General features: G+C 44.7%; 2 protein-coding genes across 11 annotated transcripts in view; both read left to right on the plus strand.

The window, feature by feature from the left end:
• The first annotated feature begins 795 nt into the window (after positions 1-795).
• The window catches only part of UBOX5 (U-box domain containing 5), a 38158-nt gene continuing 17257 nt past the window's right edge, over positions 796-21696 (plus strand). For 3 of the 6 annotated variants that reach the window (XM_036093183.2, XM_036093188.2, XM_036093189.2), the window contains exon 1: positions 796-915. The gene's annotated coding sequence lies outside the window, so the exon portion shown is untranslated. Of the gene's footprint in view, positions 916-3197; positions 3308-3708; positions 3806-9461; positions 9597-21696 lie in introns of those variants that run through there. The other 3 variants (XM_036093185.2, XM_036093184.2, XM_036093186.2) reach the window with 3 other exon arrangements.
• On the plus strand, positions 812-11703 carry FASTKD5 (FAST kinase domains 5). 5 transcript variants are annotated; one of them, XM_078057019.1, is made up of 3 exons: positions 3195-3307; positions 5532-5579; positions 8974-11703. In XM_078057019.1, the coding sequence occupies exon 3, from the start codon at positions 9011-9013 to the stop codon at positions 11456-11458; it is 2448 nt and encodes an 815-aa protein (XP_077913145.1). In that variant the 5' UTR covers positions 3195-3307; positions 5532-5579; positions 8974-9010; the 3' UTR covers positions 11459-11703. The 5 variants fall into 5 exon arrangements, with proteins under 5 accessions (XP_035949067.1, XP_077913145.1, XP_035949064.1 ...); XM_036093172.2 differs by lacking the exon at positions 5532-5579 and adding an exon at positions 3711-3805 and having other exon boundaries at positions 3265-3307; XM_036093173.2 differs by lacking the exon at positions 3195-3307 and adding an exon at positions 3742-3805.

Consider the following 21696-nt stretch of genomic DNA (forward strand, 5'->3'; position numbering starts at 1 on the left):
GTCATAATTAGCAACTAGGAATGTTTGCTCTTGTCTGGTCCAAGTGAGAGAATCAGGCAAACTGCCCTCCGCAGAGCTCAGGAATTGGGATGCCAGGCTTGCACCTCATTTGCAGTAAAGTGTCCTCCCTGCATTGGTTTTTGTCTCCCTGACAAGATGGTGCCCTGAAAGGAGCGTCAGTTCTCAAGTCTCCTTCGCAGCACTTAGGATAGGTGGACCAGCAACCAAGGCACTGACAAGGTATGACAAACCCAACCGGCAGTGCTCAAGTTTCCCCCAGAACAGCAGTCCGGGACCAGGCCCTCCTGGAGGGGCTCTTCCTTGCCTAGTTGCTGATAGCGGCTCAGGTGTGAGCCCCTCTACCCAGGGAGGTAAATGATGACCCTGCTCATCAGCATATGCACAGGCCTCCTCCAGCTCCAACTCCTCACATCCATTTCTCCTAACTGGTTCGGCTATCCATCACTAACTCTTCTCCTGAGAGCACTTCACAGATGCTCCTCTATTACAGATGCGTGATTATCCTCACCATACAGTTGAGAAACTAGGCTTAGAGAGTTGATGTGACTTCTCCAAGGCTATAAAACCCTGAGTGGCGGTCTGGGATTCGAACCAGTGTCTGGGCTATTCAGCGACTTCCAGCGCGGTCCATCCACGGCGCTGTTTCCCCTCCGCAGGTCCTAGACTCCCGCGTCGTCTTAGCAACGTCCTCCACTGGAAAACGTCCTTGGAAAACGCTGACAGAGTCTTTTGGGCCTCGGCCGCACCCGTCACCAGCGCAGCAGGCGGAAGTAGCGGGCAGTTGGCCGGAAGTGGGGCTGTGAGGTCCGGGTGTTGCTGGAGGAGTCGTGGTGGCGCGGCGTTCCCGCGGGATCCGGGGTCTGGTGTTGCGGCGCCCGCGTTCGCCAGGCTCAGGTGAGTGGCGGCGCCCGGGGAGGAGGTCGCGGCGGCCGCTCCCGCTCCCTGCCCGCCTGGCGCTTGGCCCGCCTCTCCCGTCCTGGGCGGCGCAGGGCCGGGCACGCGCCGAGGCCGGGCTCCGCGCTTCCGGGCCCGGCTGCGGACTCCTTTCGCAGGCCCGCTTTAGGCAGCATCTCGGCGACCCCGCCACTCCAGAGTTCTGTGACCTTGGGCAAACGGTTCGTCTGAACCTTGACGTTTCCTTTGGGAGCCGGAGATCATAACTGCCTGCCTCGCAGGACTGTTGGGGGAATGCAGTGAGGTGTTTTGCCGCACTTCTTATCACACTTTCACGTGCGTGCTGATCACTCGGGGATCTGGAGATTGTGGCAGTAGGTCTGCGGTAGGGTCCGAGGTTATGCATTCCTGACCAGCTTCCAGGTGAGGGTGAGCCTGATGCCGCTGGTCCGCAGGCCACAATTTGAGCCGCAAAATGCTACAGTATTTTGCTTAGTACTGGGTCAACCTGAGTCTTCAGTAAATATCAATACGATGTATATCTAGTCCCCATTTTTAACAGAACGGTTTCTAGTTGCACAGCCCTAAGGGTATTATCGATGTCTTCCTCCCTTTCCTCTCCAGAGATAAGAAAAATAATTGCCCTTTCTCTTTCCGTACAAATCATGACACAGCTCTTCTGTCCTGACCCAGGGAGCTTTGGGCCCTCTTTGTACCAGTTAACTCATCCACTTCCTCAGACCATGCTTCATTGCTCACTCACTGTAAACCCTCGAATAGCGCTTCATGCTGTGGAGCTGGTGGCCAAGTGCTTTAGCACCAGTGTGTCTGGTGTTCCCTGCTCTAGTCATTTGTTGCAGCTGGCATGTTAAGTCCTGTTTTCTGCACCTTGCTCACAGTTTGTGAGTAGTAAGAACAGCTGCTTTACCACAACCAGATTCTCCAACTCACTGCTCTGAATGGCCTCAGGCAAGCTCTGGGATGAGTTCGCTGCTGCCTAGTAGACCAAAATAAAATCTGAAGACTCAGTGTTGCATAATACAGCAGAGACAGTGAGGCCTTTGGCAGTTGTGCAGGCCTAGTTTATTTGACAGTTTGATTTTCTTCCCCATTCATTCCCCGTTACTTTTCTGATTCCCAACAGGGTCTTGTCATTCGTCATGCAGATACGTCAACTTTGATATCAGAGAATTCTGAAGTTTCCCCTTCAACTGCCTGAAAAACTGTACTGCTCAGCCTTGCAAAGCTAGAATAGATAAAACCAAGTATTTGGTTGATTTGACCAGTTGACATGACTTTGGATGCAGATATTTCTCTCTGCTTGCAAGGCTTTGGTCATTCCTTTAGTAGCTCCACTCTCAACGGGCTGAGAGGACATGGGTGCCTGCTCTCTGTGTTAAACCCAGAGATTTTCTAAAGACAGAGTGTTGTGAATCCTTTAAGAGCGGTGGCTCTAACAGAATCATCTGTGGGGTCTTGTCAGACTGTATCTACCCAGGCCCTTCTTGCCATTCTGATAGAGGGATAGCAGAGGCTTAGAGAAGGGGAGGAGAGGGCTATATAAACTGAAAAAAAAAAAAAAGTTTCACAGATAATTGTGATGTGCTGTTTTCTCCAATAAGAACGGAAACTAGAGGGTGCCTGGGTGGCTGGGTGGCTCAGTCGGTTAAGCGTCTGACTCTTGCTTTCGGCTCAGGTCCTGATCTCAGGGTTGTGAGATCGAGCCTGGGTGGGGCTCTGTGCTGGGTGTGGAGCCTGCCTAAGATTCTCTCCCTCCCTTAAAAAAAAAAAGTGCAAACTGGAACAGAGTGGAGGGGATGGTCTGTTAGACTTGGTTTTGGTTTGGCTTAACTCGGGGTGATACTTACCTTGACCTAAACACCTTAGCACTAGTGTTTGACCTTCATGGTAGTAGTAGATCCCTCTCTTGTAGGCTCTGCTCCTGTGTGGAAACCGAAGCACGGAAGAGTCTAGCCCAGTTAGCATTTGCATTAACAGCTAAGGGTCCTTAGGTCAGTCTCTAAGCCCTCACCAGGGGCATAAAAGTTTTGTAGACTCTCAACACCTAGAGAAATTTAGTTTTTTGTTTTAATTCTCAGGGTTACTCAACAAATTATTTGCTAAGACAAGATTAGAATTTGAAGTATCCATTTATTTGTGGCAACTTTATCAGGACATAAGGGGGTTAAACCTTTGTAGCAAAAGGACAGTAATCAGAATTAAGAGAGGAGATCCAGTAACTGGTGAATTGGATATGCTGAGAGTGTCATATACTTAATCTACAGTTAGCATGGCTGTCTTCCTCCGTCTGGCTCCCTTCCTCTAACTTCTGGACTGTAGTTTAAACGAAGCTATTCGACTTTGCTCAGACCTGTACCGGGAAGGTGGAAAGGTAAGAGGCCTCACTCCTGTGAAATCACATCATTCAGGGCGGTTGGGCAGTGCCAGGGGTCTCTGAGGCTCCATTCTGGTTTGTTAGGTCCCCTAAAGAGGAGATGGGGAGGAGAATATACATATAGTTTAGTTTATACACTTAAACTAGGAAAGGAGCTTTGTGCTGATGTCACATGTCTTTGAACCTCTAGAGAAGGTGTCAGGAGTTACTGATTGGGCATCTCGTAGTATTCCCTTTCCGTCTTTCTTATGGATTCCCTGGGAGTCCTTAAGTAAGGAGGAACTAACAAACTCAGCTGTGTTTTCTCTGTCTGGGCAAACACAGCTGACAGCCTCTCCTCACTGTTCTGCTTTATGGGTTCTCTATCTTCCCTTTCTTTCTTTCCTTTCCTTCTCCACAGTACTCAAGACCAGACTTCTGAAGTGATTTTATTTCAGACCTATATATGTAGATATGGTGTCTCAACAGTTATGCTAAAAGTTGCATGGTGGAAAAGTAAGTAGCTCCTATTTGCCATTTGCAGTTGGCTTTGCATGCTTCTACGATTCTTTATTCTGTCATCATTTCTGTTACTGGGCATCCATAAGGAAGTTCTATAGACAGTAGGAATTGCTTGGACTAGAAAAACTTTTCAACATTTTCCTTGAAACTTAAGGTTACTTTCTTTGAACGCTGTCTTCTTGAAGACTACCTTAATTTCCTGTTAGTACATGCATTTGGCAAATTTAATTTTTGTCAAAGTTGGACATGGTTTACACAGTCCAGTAGTTTGATGGAACTTATAACACTAAATATTAATTCCCTTTCTTTTTCCCTCCTTTTTTGTTCTGTGGAGGCACTTTCCACTCTTGTTTCTTTTGGCATTTATCAGTATATTTCTTTTTCTTTAATTTTTTTTTTTTTTTAAGATTTTATTTATTTATTTGACAGAGAGAGAGACAGCGAGAGAGGGAACACAAGCAGGGGGAGTGGGAGAGGGAGAAGCAGGCTTCCTGCTGAGCAGGGAGCCCGATGTGGGGCTCGATCCCAGGACCCGGGGATCATGACCTGAGCCTAAGGCAGACACTTAATGACTGAGCCACCCAGGCGCCCCTAGTATACGCTTTTTAAATCTGCATTATTTCTAAATAATGTATTTGTGTTGCTGTTTCTTGATTTCTAGGAAGTATCTATATCTATAAAATCTTTGACTTCTTTATTACGGGCTTTGAGGCTCTGGGCCTCACTACCCAGCCTCCCCTATTCCTCTTCCCCTCCCTGCATCCTCCATATATAGTTTGCTCATAATTTTTGGTTAAGCTGATATTCAAGGTTTATATCAGTAAGATTATGTAAATATTCATAGCTGAGCAGGGAACCATTTTCTGTCTTACACAACTTTTTTGTTTTCCTGGAGTTAATAATTTTTGTCACTGTTGTTACTGGCTTGGTTTTCTGTCTACAATTGCTTGTCCGTCCCCAGATTATTCCTTAGAAGTATAAACCTCTCTCCTTGGTAATATTTACCTCCTCTGGCATGAACTGGTTGCTCTTTATGTCTGCTCACAGTTCCAGTATTGGGATCTTCATCATTTTCCTGGGGTTTCCTTTTGCTTCTCTCCTGAGTTGAGCCCTGAATTCGGGATCCCTTATCTCTCCTGCCAACTTCCAGGTCTTCAGTTATGGTACTTCTCCTTACCTCGATGACGGGGTATCTTGTATACCCATTCCTTCCTGTAGATTTCGGTCTTTGAGATCTTCTCTTTGTTCTTTTTGTAAGCGGTATAAACTAACCATAGTGATAGGTCGGATCCTAGACTACAGGCATAGCTCATTTTGCACTTTATTGCACTTTACAGAGAGAGTGTTTTTTTACAAATTGAAGGTTTATGACAACCCTGTGTCAAACAAGTCTGTTGGTACCATTTTTCCAACAGCATTTCCTCACTTCCTGTCTCTGTGTCACATTTTGGTAATTCTTGCAATATTTCAGATGTTTATTATTATTATATTTGTTGTGGTGATTTGTGATCAGTGGTTATGACTTGCTGAAAGCTCAGATGATGGTTAGCATTTTTTAGCAGTAAAGCATTTTATAATTAAGATATGTCTGTTGTTTTTTAGACATAATGCTGTTGTGCATTTGACAGACTACAGTATGGTATAAGCATAACTTCTATGTGCACTGGGAAACCAGAAAATTCCTTTGACTCACTTTATCATGACACTCACTTTATTGCAGTGGTCTGGAACCGAACAACACTACATCCGAGGTTTGCCCGTATTAGAGGTGAGGGGCTTTTGAGTTCACCCATTCTAACCCTCCAGTTCCCTGGCGTCTGGAAACCCTGTAGATTGTTCAGGGTCCTCCCCACTTCTTTGTCTGGAATCTGACTCTTCTTGTCTAGAATACACCTGCACTGTGGATTTTGGAATCAAGACAGTCTTTGATGTCAAACCTCACTCCATCCCTTAGCTGTGTAACCTTCAGCAGGTTTCTTAACCTTGTGAAGTGTCCTTCTCCTCATCCACAATATAGAGATAGTAAGACCTAGCTTACAGAGAGGTTGTAAGGATTGGAACTAATGCAGATTTAAAAAGCGTATACTAGGGGCGCCTGAGTGGCTCAGTTGATGAAGCATCTGCCTTCGGCTCAGGTCCTGATCCCAGGGTCCTGGGATCAAGCCCGCATAGGGCTTCCTGCTCAGCAGGGAGTCTGCTTCTCCCTCCCCCCTACCACTCGTGCACTGTCTCTCTCTGTCTCAAATAAAAAAATACAATCTTTTAAAAAATTAAAAAACAAAACAAGAAAAATAAATAAATGAAAAGCACATACTAGGCTTGGCACAGAGGAGGCCCCAAGATGATTGTGGCTGTTGTTTTTTCCATCTTGGGACTTAACCTGTATTTTTGCAAATCAAAAAGAACCACATTAATTCAAAATACAGAATCGATACCACTCAAACATTGATGTTTGAGGAAATGGTTTTTTTCCATTTTCCAAATGGTTTTTTTGTTCATTTGAGGACCATGCACAGTAATTTCATTAAGTACTCTTAGGTAGGGGCGCCTGGGTGGCTCACTTGGTTAAGCGTCTGCCTTCAGCTCAGGTCATGAGTTCAGAGTCCTGAGATCGAACTCCACGGCAGGCTCCCTGCTCAGCGGGAGCCTGCTTCTCCCTCTCCTCCCTGTTCATGCTCTCTTCTCATTATCTCTGTCGCTGTGTCTCTCTTTCTCAAATAAATAAAATCTTAAAAAAAAAAAGTACTCTTAAGTAGTATTTATTGAAGTAATTTATTTAATGGGCTTTTAAAATTATTTATAAAGGCATTTGTTAAACTCGTATACTTTTCTGTATTAACGGTTTCAATGCCAATAAAAAGGGGGAAAAAGTTAATTTATCAAAGATATAACAGAAAGTCTCCCCACCAAAAAGCTATATAATTACTTTCCTTTGTTCTGTTTGTCCTGTGTATTTGTATGTGCTTTTTCTCACGTTGATGCCTGCCACACACTTATTCTATAAACCAGCCTCTACTTCCAGGTGGACATTTGAATTGTTTTCAGTTTTTTGCTTTATTTTTTTTTTTTTAAGATTTTTTATTTTTAAGTAATCTACACCCAATATGGGGCTCGAACTTAAAACCCCCGAGATCAAGAGTCGCATACTCTACCAGCTGAGCCAGCCAGGCACCAGTTTTTTCTTTAGAGCACAGTTATTTTGTAAAAAAATGTTTTGTCTTTTGTTGTTGTTGTTATTTCAAACTAGTTCCCAAGATGAGATGAAAGTCTACAGATTTGAACGGTTTATGGTTTTAATTGCAAATTCTGTTGAGCCAAATGTAGATTCCAGGTTCTAAAGCAGGTCTTCTTAAAAGCCCTATTCTGTCGAGCACCCTGGCGGCTCAGTCAGTTAAGTGTTGGACTCTTGGTTTCAGCTCAAGTCATGGTCTCAGGGTTGTGAGGTGGGGCTCCGTGCTCAGTGCAGAGTCTGCTTGAGATTCTCTGCCTCTCCCTCTGCCCCCCCTTCTCTTTCTCTCCCTCTCCCCCTCCAAAAAAAATAAATAAAAAATCTTTAAAAAAAAAAACAAACCCTATTCTGTCAACTGGAGAGTTCTGTTACTTGCTCTCTTTTGTTCCTAGCATGCCTGTGGTGCAATATTGGTTGAGATTCCTAGTGACTATTTTGAGGCATAAATTTTCAATTATCTCTAACTATTAAAGGAAAAGTTATTTCAGTACTATTTTCCTAATGTTTTCTAATTTTTAAAAAATTGGCCATCTGCATTCATAGGCATAAACTAATCGTCTATAGCCAACTTTTTCTGTAAAGGGCCATATAGTAAATATTTTATGCTTTGCAGGCCATGTATTTTTCTGCCACAGTTACTCAGTTTTACTCTTGTAGTGAGAAAGCAGGTGTAAACAATATGTAATGTGTGGCCTGGCTATGTTCACATAAAACTTTACCTAAGAAACAGGTGGAGGGATAGATTTGGACCCGTGGACCGTCGTTTGCTGACACCTGGTCTGTAGTATCTGGACCCATAGATTGAAACTTAGTGGACAGAATGGTCCACAGGCCACAGTAAAGAACTAAGTGTATAAAGATTTAATGGGATAGAATTCTCCTCTGGTTCACAAAGAAATTAAAGCATGCACTCCTGCCGTCCAGAGAAGCCTGTATAGCTGGACTGCCCGAACAAAGCCGCTGGCCGGCCCTGTGGCCGCCTGGTTCTCCTGCTGTGGGCTCTGGAGGGAAGGGGCTGACCAGGGAGCTGGGCAGGGAGTTCAGAAAGTCAGTCTGGCACCCTCAGAACCTGCAAGGGATCATGCGCAGCAACAACCCTATCTGGTCCACATCTTGGCAGCTCAGGGCTCACTGGGTTTTGCTTGTCAGGCTTTGGCATTTCTCTAGTGGAAGGAAAGCTAAAAGCCTTTAGAGAAAGCAGGAGGATAGCAGAGTCAGTGTCGTAGCCTCTCAGGGCTTCGACTGTTGGGGGGGACAGTGGGACCTGCGCTGCTCAGAGGCAGGGTCGTCAGCATCTGACTCACTGGCCACATTGCTAACCAGCCGCCCCCAGAGGAGAGCTGTGCTCCTCCCTCGCACGTCAGCAGGGCAGACGTGTGACCTGGTGTTCCCTGAACCCCGAGCCCAACTTCGAGATGCTTTTTGCTTCCCACCCGTGAATCGACAGTGAGCAGAGTGCATCAGCCTTCTGCCTTCTCCCACCAAAATGAGTTTTTGAGTATACGTTCCAATTGCGTGACTGCTCTGTGATAGCGATTCAGTATCTGATAAGCCACCTGGAGAGGAGACGAACATCTTCTAAAAGGTGTAGGAGCAGCATTAGAACAGAATCCCGTCATCAAGAGCTTCATACCTTAGGAACAAGGAGGGTTGTCGTGGGCGTAATTAAACTTTACACCAGATCCCACTTTTTACTTTTGGAGTTAGCACAACAGTTTTACCAACGTTCTTATTCTCCAAGTGGGCCCTTTATGCCTTGATACCAAGGATAAGGAGTTTATCCTTGATGTGTGCTGTCTTGTGGTTTGGGCATTCACTAGCATGGAACTTACTTGAGTGGACAGCAGTGTAGCTTAATCCCTTTCTTAAAATGTGTGCGTTTTGGTATTGTGATAGGTGGAAGCCACTTATTCTTCATCTACCCTTTTTTCAGTATCTGGCACCAATTCTGGCCCAGTCATTTGTGACCCATGGCTCTTGCGATCTGCCGAAGATTTCCAGGCAGTTTCTGTGGAACGCCTCCCCGTCCAGCTCTAATCAAGCGCCATGCAAACAAGAAATTGCCTAGACAAACCCGTGAGGACTGTGTTCTGACTGCCAGAACGATCGGTACTGACCCCAGAACGGCAGCCACCCTCAAGTTGTTAAAACCTTTAGGATACCGAACGTTTTGCCATCCTTTTGCCTACAGTGCGACCCAGAGTGTGACATACTGGACTGTGGGAAGCTGCGCCCGGCATGGGGGACAGGACCCTGCAGAACACAGCAGCCTCTGCCGGCCTGCCAAAAAAGTTGAGAACATTCATAGTGCTTCCTCTTCTCGGAGGCTCCTGACAACCAGCAGCGCCCTCCCAGGTTCAGAATCCAGCAGGGCTTCTGCCTCTCAGGCCAGCACGTTGAAGCCGGGCTCACCCGGGGCCGCGGGAGTTGTTGAAGACGATATAGAAATGTTTGATTCCTTTGAAGACCCCCGAGGTTTCCTCCAGCTAAGACCAGAGTACCAGCTGCACAGCTATAACAGATCGGAGACTTGTCAGCCCCTTTCTGTTTCAGAAGGTGAATTAATTTTGCACAAAGTCACAGTTTATCAAGATAATCTCCAGCCTCAAGTCATTGCTGATTATTTCTGTAAGCTGAGCTCTTTGCCTGCAGAGCAGCGTCCTGTTGTGCTGTCCAGTACCAGCTTTGCTTTGCTCTGCCAGCTGAGTGTGAAAAACATACAGCTCTTTGAAGTCCCAGATCTGATCAATATTTTGAAAGCCTTTGTCGGTTTAGGAATCCCTTACTCCCATTCAGTGCTCGATGTGTGTGAAATCAGATTTTGCAGTAAGGTGTGGGAGATGAGTCTGGATCAGCTTCTCTTGGTGGCTGACCTCTGGCGGTACTTGGGCCGCAGAGTACCTCGGTTTTTAAAAATCTTTTTTAGTTATCTTAATTTACACTGGAAAGATCTATCCTTATCCCAGCTGATTCACTTAATTTATATTATAGGTGAAAGTCGCCAGGTACCCCAAGACCTCATGCAAAAACTGGAATCGTTGATTCTCAAGTATATAGATTTGATCAATTTAGAGGAGATTGGTACAATCTGTTTGGGGTTCTTTAAATCAAGTAGTAGTCTCTCTGAATATGTCATGCGGAAACTTGGAGACTTGGCTTGTGCCGACATGCAGCATCTGAGTAATTATGCCTTAGTGAATATTCTCAAAATGTTCCGTTTCACTCACGTGGATCACATAAATTTCATGAAGCAATTTGGCCAGATTGCTCCTCAACGAATTCCTTTTCTAGGAGTTCAGGGTGTCATGCACCTGACTCTTGCTTGCTCAGCCTTACGCATCCTGGATGAAGGGCTAATGAATGCTGTGGCTGCTTCTTTGCCTCCTAGGGTGGCATACTGTCGAAGTAAGGATGTAGCCAAGATTCTGTGGTCATTTGGAACTCTGAATTACAAGCCACCCAATACAGAAGAGTTTTATTCTAGTCTGATAAATGAGATTCACAGAAAGATGCCTGAGTTCAAGCGATACCCAGAACACCTGCTCACCTGCTTGCTGGGCCTGGCATTTTCTGAGTACTTTCCATTAGAGCTCATCAACTTTGCTTTGAGTCCAGAGTTCATCAGGTTAGCTCAGGAGAGAAGTAAGTTCGAACTCACTAAGGAGTTGTATACTCTTGATGGTACGGTTGGCATTGAGTGTCTAGATTACAGAGGCAATCGTCTTAGTGCTCACCTTCAGCAAGAGGGGTCAGAAATGCTGTGGAATTTAGCAAGGAGGGATATGTGCTCAAAGCCTGAATTCCTAGAAGCTCTCTTTTTACTTGAGAACATGTTGGGTGGGCCCCAGTACATCAAACACCATATGATTCTGCCTCATACCCGATCTTCTGACTTAGAGGTCCAGCTTGATGTTAACTTGAAGCCATTACCATTTAACAAAGAAGCCGTATCAATTGAAGATGAAGCCAGATTGAGGCTGAAGCACGTGGGAGTCAGCCTTACAGATGATTTGATGAATCAGCTACTAAAAGGGAAATCAAGAGCGCACTTCCAGGGAGAAATTGAGTCAGAGACTGAGCAGCAGGCAAGGGAATTAGAGAAGGTGGCCATACATTTGGGGAGCTCCCCTGACAGTGTGGCAGACAGATTGGGGGCCATGAAGATGGCGGGCCCTCATCCCCCAGCCTGCGTGCAGGCCCCACAAGTGAGGCTGGCTATTCAGTTGACAAACAAGAACCAATACTGCTATGGTTCCAGGGATCTGCTTGGACTGCACAACATGAAGAGGCGACAGTTGAAGCAGCTCGGATACCGTGTGGTCGAGTTATTCCACTGGGAATGGCTCCCACTCCTGAAACGAACTCGCTTAGAAAAGCTGATGTTCCTCCATGAGAAGGTGTTCACCTCTGCTCTCTGAAGGGCTTTCAGGGACATTGTTACTCATAAATGCTGCAGAGGTGCGCTGTGCAAGGTGTTGGGAAACCGTTATAAAAGCCAGAATATAGGTTTGGTAATAAAATCCTCTGTTGAGGAGACTTAGCTGTGCTCTTTGTCTACGGCAGAGTGAAGTTAGTGTTACTGTGAATTAATTGTAACCTGGCCCAGTTGGACAAGTTGTTGCTAGTTTGTGCAGGTGACTAATAAACCTCTTAATGTGCCCTATTTTCAAGTAATTCTTATCATATTTTTCTTACTCTCTTGACTGGCCTTCCCTCACGATGATTTTGAATTTTTAAGATAAAAATGTAGGGGCGCCTGGGTGGCTCAGTCGGTTAAGCCTCTGCCTTCGGCTCAGGTTATGATCCCAGGGTCCTGGGATCGAGCCCCACATCGGGCTCCCTGCTCTGCGGGAAGCCTGCTTCTCCCTTTCCCACTCCCCTTGTGTATGTTCCAGCTCTCGCTATCTCTCTGTCTGTCAAATAAATAAATAAAATCTTTAAAAAAAAAAAAAGTGTAGTCAGACATTTTCAAAGCCAATTTTTTGAAAATGGTTTTCATATACTTTGTTTTAAAATAAGAATCTTTTGGAGCACCTTACTGGCTCAGTCGGTGGAGCATGTGACTCTTGATCTCAGGGTCATGAGTTCAAGCCCCATGGGAGTTCAAGCCCCATGGGAGTTCAAGCCCCACGTTTGATGTGGAGCGTACTTAAATAAAGTAAAATAAGAATCTTTTACAGTTTCATTTACATTTCAGGATTTTTCCCCCATGCATGTTTTCTTCTCCCTTTAAAATTAAAATCTCATTCGCATTGACGTTTGGTTGGTTGTCCTTAGTTGCTGGTTCTTCCTGTTTACAAGAGCCATTTCAGATTTAGTGAGCTTAATGTCATCCTCTAGCCCCCCTCTTCTGCGTTTCTACTTCTCTTGCATAAACTCTCCCCCCACCCTTCCCCTCGAATGTTTTCTCCCTAATATTGGACTTAGAAGAGTAGAATTAAATGAGTGCCTCTTGAGCCAGTGATTCCCAAATCTGATGACCAGGTAGAATGTTTTTCATGATAAGTAGCTCAGACAAGAAGGAAATGCATTGGAAGTCTAGTGGGCTTTAGGTTTGGTTGTATTAGAGCCATAAGCTAAAGAGATTGTACATACAGATTCTGTGTATATAGATCCAGTATGTATGTAAGCAACTTAATACAAGTAACCTTGTAAACATTTGGGGTCTGAGAATTTTAAAAAGGATCCCTGCCACCATTATTCAGGTTTCCTCCCAAAGGCCATTTCCCTGCCCATGCTAAAACAATATCCCCATTGGCTTTTGATCGTGCTCTGTCATCTTCAGCTTCATTTTCCTCACTGCACTCAGCAGTATCAGAAATTACTCCGTTTACTTACTGTTTCCCCTGTTGGAAGATAGCCCTTTGAGTTAACTGTGTCTAGTTAACTAGTTTACCTATAGTGCCTAGAATGGGTCATGGCATAGAGATGATAATGTTTAGTGAATATGGTCTGGGAATTTAGAGTGGTTGGGCATTGCTGAAGAGTTGGGGTGGAAAGAAGGCAGAGGGTGTGGGTAGAGAGAGAGTGGATCTGAGTCACAACTTACATCGTTGCTGAAGAGCCTAAGTCTACAGGGGCTGGGGTGCCTCTAAAGGAGTTTCAGTAGGAATAATTGGGCAGATTCATGTTTTAGAACTGTTAGGTAAAAAGGATAGAACTAGATTGGGGGTAGGGATGCATGAGATATATTAGGGATAATATTTCACAGATGTGTGCAAGAGCTCAGGTGAGAGCTAATGAGGGCCAGAACTATGGGAATGGAAAGTCTCAGTTTCAGAGATGTTTGGAAGCAGAAAAAAGCAAGACTGGCTAATTGGTTGATTAGGGAATGAGGATTTTATTTTATTCTTTTTAAGATTTTATTTATTAGAGCACAAGTGGGGGGAGCTGCAGAGGGAGAGGGAGAAGCAGGCTCCCCACTGAGCAGGGAGCCCGACATGGGGCTTGAGCCCAGGACCCTGGGACCATGGCCCAAGCCGAAGGCAGACGCTTAACCAACTGAGCCACCCAGGTGCCCTGGGAATGAGGATTTTAGTGCCTACTACACTGATAGGGAGTCAGAAACTAAAACTGGAACCAAAGCAGGAAAGGTGTTGGGGTGAGGGTTAATCTGACCTGGTCATGCTAAGATGAGCTTCCAGGCAGAAATATCCAGGCTGGAGTCTCAAATGGGTATGAGGACAGGTGGCAATCAGAACCACAAGTGAATGAAATTGCCTGGGATAGGTGGGAAGGATGTTATTACAGTTGTGGAGCAGGGGAGAGAAGATAACCAAGAGTAGAATACCAGCATTTATAGGGAGGGCGAAGGAAAGGGGACCCAGGAGGAAAGACAAAAAAAGGAGATAATCAGACTTAGGGAAAATGGTAACAAGTTTGTCAAGGGGCCCCATACCACCCTCACTAGAAGGATTCACAGAACTCGTAAAAGCTTGTTATACTCACAGTTATGGTTTATTACAATGAAAGGATACAGATTAAAATCAGCAAAGGAAAGAGGCACATAGTGTAGAGTCTAGGAGAGACCAGGCACAAGCTTTAGTTGTCCTCTTCCAGTGCAGTCACATGGACAGCTCTTTTTTTTTTGTTTTTTAGTTTTTTTTCAAAATTTTATTTATTTATTTGAGAGAGAGAGATCACGAGCAGGGTAGAGGAGTAGAGGGAGAAGCAGGCTTCCCGCGGAGCAGGGAGCCCAATGCGGGGCTCTATCCCAGGACCCTGGGATCATGACCTGAGCCGAAGGCAGACGCTTAACCAACTGAGCCAGTCAGGCACCCCTGGGCAGCTCTTACTTTCATCCCAGCAATGATGTTTGCCAACATTTACTGATATTGCCCATCAGGATAGTTCACTGGAGCCTGTGCAGAGTTTTTATTGGGGGTCAGTCAAGTAGGCATGGAGTGCCCACATGGCTGACCTTAGTTAGCTATCCAGTCCCTGCCCCCTTCAGAGGTCCAACTGACGTGGCCCAAGGCTCCTACCATAAATCACATTGGTAGTGTAGGCTGTCTGGTGTGGCCAAGGTCTCAGGTATATATGCAGACAGTCTTTTTTTTTTTAAGATTTTATTTATTTATTTGACAGAGACGACGAGAGAGGGAATACAAGCAGGGGGAGTGGGAGAGGGAGAAGCAGGCTTCCCGCTGAGCAGGAAGCCCGATACGGGGCTCGATCCCAGGACCCTGGGATCATGACCTGAGCTGAAGGCAGACGCTTTATGACTGAGCCACCCAGGCGCCCTATGCAGACAGTCTTAATAGGAAGGATGTTCCAAAGGCTTAGAGATTAGCTCCAAGGAGCTGGCAAAGGGCCAGGTTTTTTTTGGAATGTGCAGGATTTGAACACCCCAAACCTGCTGAGTTAACCTTTCACTGCACAGAAGCCAATGGGAAAGGAGAGTATTGCAAAAAGGAGAGGATTTGGGTGCCTGGGTGGCTCAGTCAGTTAAGCGGCTGCCTTTGGCTCAGGTCATGATCCTGGGGTCCTGGGATCAAGCCCCTGGTTGGGTTTCCTGCTCAGCAGGGAGTTTCCTTCTCCCTCTCCCTCTGCCCCTCCCCCTGCTTGTGCTCTCTCTTTCTCTCAAATAAATCTTAAAAAAAAAAAAGAATTTGCACCATGTCGGTTGCTAGGGAGAGAGCAGTTATGGCAAGAACCAAAAATCTCGGGGCGCCTGGGTGGCTCAGTCTCCCTCTCCCGCTCCCCTTGCTTGTGTTCCCTCTCTGGCTGTCGCTGGCTCTCTCTGTCAAATAAATAAAATCTTTAAAAAACAAAAACAAAAGTCTCCAGTAAAGTTGGCAACTTGGACATCACTGATGACATTAACAATAGCAGTTTGATTGGATTGTCAGGGCAGAAACCAGACTGCACACCTGTTGAATGTTGAGAGTTAAGGAACAGGTTGCAAATGTTGAGGCAGTTCCTTGAGAACCTTTGAAGAGAAGGGGAACCTTGAGCAGGATGCAGAGCGGGGCTAGGATTGCCAGATAAAATACAGAATGCCTAGTTAAATTTGAATTTCAGATACGTAATGGATAATGTTTTGTGGTAAAATTGGCCATTTTTTTAGGGGTGCAAATCAGTGACAGTACATTGATGCTGTTGTGCAACCAATCCACCACTATCTAGTTCAAGAACATTTTTTCACCCCAAAAGAAAACTCCATATACCCATTAAGCAGTGACTCCACGTTTCCCCCTCCCCCAGACCCTGGCAACTACTAATCTGCTTTCTGTCTCTGTGGATTTGCCTATTCTAGATATTTCCAAAGTGTAGAATTCTGTAGTATGTAACCTTTTGTATATGGCTTTTTCTTTTTTTTTTTTTTTTTTAAGATTTTATTCATTTATTTGAGAGAAAGAGAATGAGACAGAGCACATGAGAAGCGGGAGGGTCAGAGGGAGAAGCAGACTCCCTGCCGAGCAGGGAGCCTGATGCGGGACTCGATCCAGGGACTCGATCCAGGGACTCCAGGATCATGACCTGAGCCGAAGGCAGTTGCTTAACCAACTGAGCCACCCAGGCGCCCCTGTATATGGCTTCTTACACTTAGTATAACGTTACTAAGATTCCCCCATGTTATGGCATGTGCCAGCTCTTCATTACGTATAGCTAAATAATAGTCCACTGTGTGGACATCCCCTATCTTGTTTATCCATTCATCAGTTGATTGACCCGGGGTTTTTCCACTTTTTGGCTATTGTGAATAGTGCTGCTGTGAACACTCACGTGCATATTTCTGTTTGAACGCCTGTTTTCAGTACTTTGGGGATATACCTACGAGTGAAGTTGCTGGGTTATATATTCTATATTTAACTTATTGAGGAACTGCCAGACTTTTTTTTTTTTTTAAAGATTTATTTATTTTAGAGTGAGTGAGAGAGTGAGAGAGCACAAGCAGGGGAGATGCAGAGGGAGGAGAATCAGGCTCCCCGCTGAGCAGGGAGCCCAATGCGGGACTTGATCCCAGGACTCTGGGATCATGACCCAATTCCAAACCAGATGCTTAACTGACTGAGCCACCCAGGTGCCCCCTGCCAAACTTTTCCACAGTGGCTGTACCATTTTACATTTCCAACAGCGGTGTATTAGGATTCCACTTTCTCCACATCTTGGCTAACACTTGTTATTTTCTGTGTTGTTGTTGTTTTTCTTTTTTAATAGCTGTCTTAGTGAATGTGAAGTGGTATCTCATTGTGGTTTTGATTTGTATTTTCCTAGTGACTAATGGTGCTTAGCATCTTTCTTTCTTCTCTCTTTTTTTTTTTTTTTTTTTAAGTAGGCTCCATGCCCAGTGTGGTGCTTGAACTCATGACCCTGAGATCAAGAGTCACATGCTCTACCGACTGAGCCAGCCAGGCACCCCTGGCATCTTTCAATCTTAACAATACTGAGTCTGTAATCCATGAACAGGAGATGTCTTTTTATTTATTTATATCTTTTTAAGTTTCTTTCAGCAGCATTTTATAGTTTTCAGTGTATAAGTCTTGCACCTCCCCAGTTATATTTATTCCTAAGTATTTTTATTCTTTTTAATGCTACTGTAAATGGAATTTTTATCTTAACATCTTTATGAATTGTTCATTGCTAATGTTTAGAAATGAATTACTTATCCTGCATTTTTTGCCTAGTTTTTTTTTTTTTTAAGATTTTATCCATTTATTTGACAGAGAGAGACACAGTGAGAGAGGGAACAGAAGCAGGGGGAGTGGGAGAGGGAGAGTCAGGCTCCCCGCTGAGCAGGAAGCTTGATGTGGGGCTGGATCCCAGGAGCCCGGGATCATGACCCGAGCCAAAGGCAGATGCTTAACTGACTGAGCCACCCAGGCGCCCCTGCCTAGTTCTTTTATTAGCTGTAACAGTTTTTTTGTGTGTGTTGATTCTTTAGGATTTTCTATATATAGGATCATATAATCTATGGATAAAGGTGGTTTTCCTTCTTTCTTTCTACTTTGGAGACCTTTTTATTTCTTTTTCTTGCCTACTTGCTCTGGCTAGAGTTTCTTGTATGAAATTGAATAGAAGTGGTAGAAGCAGGCATCCTTCTCTTGTTCCTGATCTTATGGGGGATTCTTTCAGTCTTTCACCATTGAATATATTAGCTATGGGTTTCTCACGAATACCCTTTATCATGTTAATGAAGTTCCTTTCTGTTCTTAGTTTGCTGAATGTGCATAAGTAATTTTTTAGCATATGTCACAAATAGTACACAGGACATTCTTGTGCTAAAAGAAAAAAATCCATTATTTATCTGATTTTCAGATACAAGTAGGCAGTTTTTATTTTTATTTGCTAAATTGGCAACAGTAAGAAAAACTCAACACCAAGGCAAGGTTTTTTGAGTGGGCTGTTGAGGGCAGAAGAGACATGTTGAGGAAAGGGTCAGTAGTCAGAGATAAGTTGAGCATTCAAGAGCGGCAAGAACTGATGGAATAAGGTCCAACGGTCAGGTTTATACATGAAGAACATGGCTGCTTCACCTGGGTTCCCATAGAATTTTGCTGACCCTGCTGTTAAGGTAATGAGTAAATGGTATTAGAACCCTTTGTTCATCTCCTTGTTTTGAGTCTGTGGGTCTCTTAATTTTAAGAGTGCCTTGATTTGAGCCTATGAGTTTCTTTCTTTTTTATTTTTTTATTAAAATTTTATTTATTTATTTGCCAGAGAGAGAGCACAAGCAGGGGGAGTGGCAGGCAGAGGGAGAAGCGGGCTCCCTGCAAAGCAGGTGGAGCCCGATACGGGACTCGATCCCAGGACCCTGGGATCATGACCTGAGCTGAAGGCAGTCACTTAACCAACTGAGCCACCCAGGCGCCCCAAGCCTATGAGTTTCTTAAGAGTAAAAGTTGTGTCTACCTGTGCCTAGCAGAGTGCCTTGCATGTATTAAGCCATTGAAGGGTGACTGGGCTCCAAGCATATAGGATTGCAAGCCTTTTCTGGGTGCATACCTGTGTTCTGGTCTTCTGTGCGCCTCTCACTGGTGGATGACTGTGTGGGATGTGCTGGGACAGCTGTCTTTCATTTTAACCAGCTCTAAGAAAAATGAACACAAGTCACATTTTTTTCATGGATGGACAAGTAACTCAATTTAGAAATTATAAGAAGTATTGTACTTCTTTAAAAGCTGAAGTGCCCAATTTATAAAATTGCTCAGTGCATTGGTATTCCACCCACTCTGAGGTTAAATGCTTTTCTCTTATGTGACAGGTAATCTTTTCTTCTTTTTTTTCCTCTGTAACCTGTTTGAGCCTAGTCTTTAAAGTATGTGTATCTGCCAGAATTACTTTCCATTACGTTTTTGTGAGACTCAAAAATCAGGTTGTATAACTCAGCTATGGCAACTTCTTTTTAGGCCAAAGGAAGATGGATGCTCAGGTGTTCAGAAAGTGTCATGGTCACCTTATTCTCTTCTAAATCATCCCTCCACACTTCCCTACCCCCATGTTCTGAGTCCTTAACCACAAAAAGGTTTACTTAGCTTCAAGCTCCAAAGAAGTACAGATAGAAACCTTCCAGATAGGATGACCCACTTGTCCCTGTTTGCCTGGGACTTTTCTGGTATTAGCACAGAAGGTTCCATGTTCTGGAAAAATCCTCAGTCCTAGATAGACCACATGGTCGATCAGCCTACCCTGGACCCCTTCTCAGCCCCTCCCTTGCACTTGCCCTTCATCAGCCTGCATACGGGAGGGGGGGGCAGAGGAGAAAGGTCTGTCTCCATCTGGCCATCCAGTCCTGGAGGAACTGTCAACTGCAAGAAGTACTCTGAGCATTGTATCTACACCCTCAGTCCTCTCTGGTATCATCCTGTGACCCCAGGAACCCAGTCCAGTTGTTTAACTACTTACATATACTTTATTTATTTATTTATTTTTTAAAAGATTTTATCTATTTATTTGACAGAGAGAGCGAGAGAGCACAAGCAGGGGGAGCAGTAGAAGGAGAGGGAGAAGCAGGCCCCCTGCCGAGCAAGGAGCCCGATGCGGGGCTCGATCCCAGGATCCTGGGATCATGACCCGAGCCGAAGGCAGACGCTTGACCATCTGAGTCACCCAGGCGCCCCCTTACATGTACTTTAAACACACGAAAGGGAAAATGTAGCCCACCACTCTACTGTTCCATATTTTAAATTTCTGCATGGCCACCATTACCTCCCAAAGTATTCATGTGTACATATTCCTAGATAATAGATTTTTTTAAAAGATATATTTATTTATTTAAGAGAGAGCATGGGCAAGTGGGGAGGGGGGCAGAGGGAGAGAAAATCCTCAAGCAGACTCCCAGCTGAGCATAGAGCCTGACATGGGGCTTGATTCCAGGACCCTGAGATAATGACTTGAGCCAAAATCAAGTCAGATGCCCAGACTGACTGAGCCACCCAGGCGCCCCTTTAGATACAGATTTTTAACAGATGTGTGATCATAATCTTCTGTTTTTGTGGTCTTTTTTAAATTTTATATATAGTTTTGCAGTTTTTGTATATAGTCATATTTATCATTTAAGTGTTTGGTACACCAAGAATAAACATGTCACTCAAGTGTTTCTTTTTTTTTTTTTAAGATTTTATTTATTTATTTGACAGAGAAAGATATAGCGAGAAAGGGAACACAAGCAGGGGAGTGGGTGAGGGGGAAGCAGGCTTCCCGCTGAGCAGGGAGCCCGATGCGGGGCTCAGTCCTGGGACCCCGGGATCATGACCCAAGCCAAAGGCAGATGCTTAGTGACTGAGCCACCCACGTGCCCCAACTCAAGTGTTTCTTACAGTGTGGGTAGTGGGATTCACTGGACTCTTCAGTTGACCCCGGGCACCTCGTTCTTGCCTTAGATCTGGGTAAAGAACTTGAAGACTTAACGTGGTAATAGGGTATTTGGATTTGGGGGCTCCTGACTGGCTTAGTGGGTAGAGCACCCGACTTTCGATCTTGGGGTTGTGAGTTCGAACCCCACATTGGGTATAATTACTTAAAAATAAAATCTTTAAAATAAAAGGCTTTGGGGTGCCTGGGTGGCTCAGTCGGTTAAGCGGCTACCTTTGGCTCAGGTCATGATCCTGGAGTCCCAGGATCGAGTCCCACATTGGGCTCCCTGTTAAGCGCAGAGTCTTGCTTCTCCTGCTGACCCTCCCCCCCTCATGTGCTTTCTCTCTCTCTCTCATTCTCTCTCTCAAAAAAAAATAAAAAACAAAATCTAAAAAAATAAAAGGCTTCTTAGAGGACAGTACCGGAGATCCTTGTGATGGAACTGTTCTCTGTCTTGACTGTGGTAGTGATTACACAAATCTATACATATGATAACATTGCATAGAATTGAATCCACAGGCACATGTGCATGAGTACGTGTAAACTGGGGAAATTGGATAAGATCATGGATTGTATTGTCAACTTCCTGCTGGTGACAGGATGTGTAGTAGCTATGCAGGGGTTAACTTTGGGGGAAACTGGTTAAAGGGTACATGGGATCTCTGTATTGTTTCTTACTACTGCATGTGAATCTGCAGTGATCTTAAAATAAAAAGTTTAATTAAAATCTTTAAAAGTAAAAGATTTTTTCAGGGCGCTGGCTGGCTCAGTCGGTAGAGAATGCGAGTTTGATCTCAGGGTCATGAGTTTGAGCCCCACATTGGGGGTAATTTACTTTAAAAAAAAGAAAAATTTCCTTGAAGGTAGTTTTGAAATCCTTGTGAGACAGTAATATGTTATACATAGTTCATTTTCCTCCTTCCTCCTCTTTAAGGATACCCCTCCCTCAAAAAGAAAAAAATCAGGAGGCGCCTGGGTGGCTCAGTCATTAAGCGTCTGCCTTCGGCTCAGGTCATGATCCCAGGGTCCTGGGATTGAGCCCCGCATTGGGCTCCCTGCTCTGCGGGAAGCCTGCTTCTCCCTCTCCCACTCCCCCTGCTTGTGTTCCCTCTCTTGCTGTCTCTCTCTCTCTCTGTCAAATAAATAAAATCTTAAAAAAAAAAAAGAAAAAAAAATTAAAGGAAGAAAATGCCCAGGGAGAAATTGAGATTGCTAGTATATTTCTTAGTAGTGTGTACTTTGATGCCTTCAGGAAGCCATTTGCAAAGATAGCCCCTCATGTAGTACAAAAAAGATAGCGGGAACCCCTTGAAGGGTGAATTGCCTCTCAGTGCTTCAGAATTGCTTTGTCATCTGG

The sequence above is a fragment of the Halichoerus grypus genome, chromosome 10 (genome assembly GCF_964656455.1).
Source record: "Halichoerus grypus chromosome 10, mHalGry1.hap1.1, whole genome shotgun sequence".
Taxonomy (NCBI): domain Eukaryota; kingdom Metazoa; phylum Chordata; class Mammalia; order Carnivora; family Phocidae; genus Halichoerus; species Halichoerus grypus.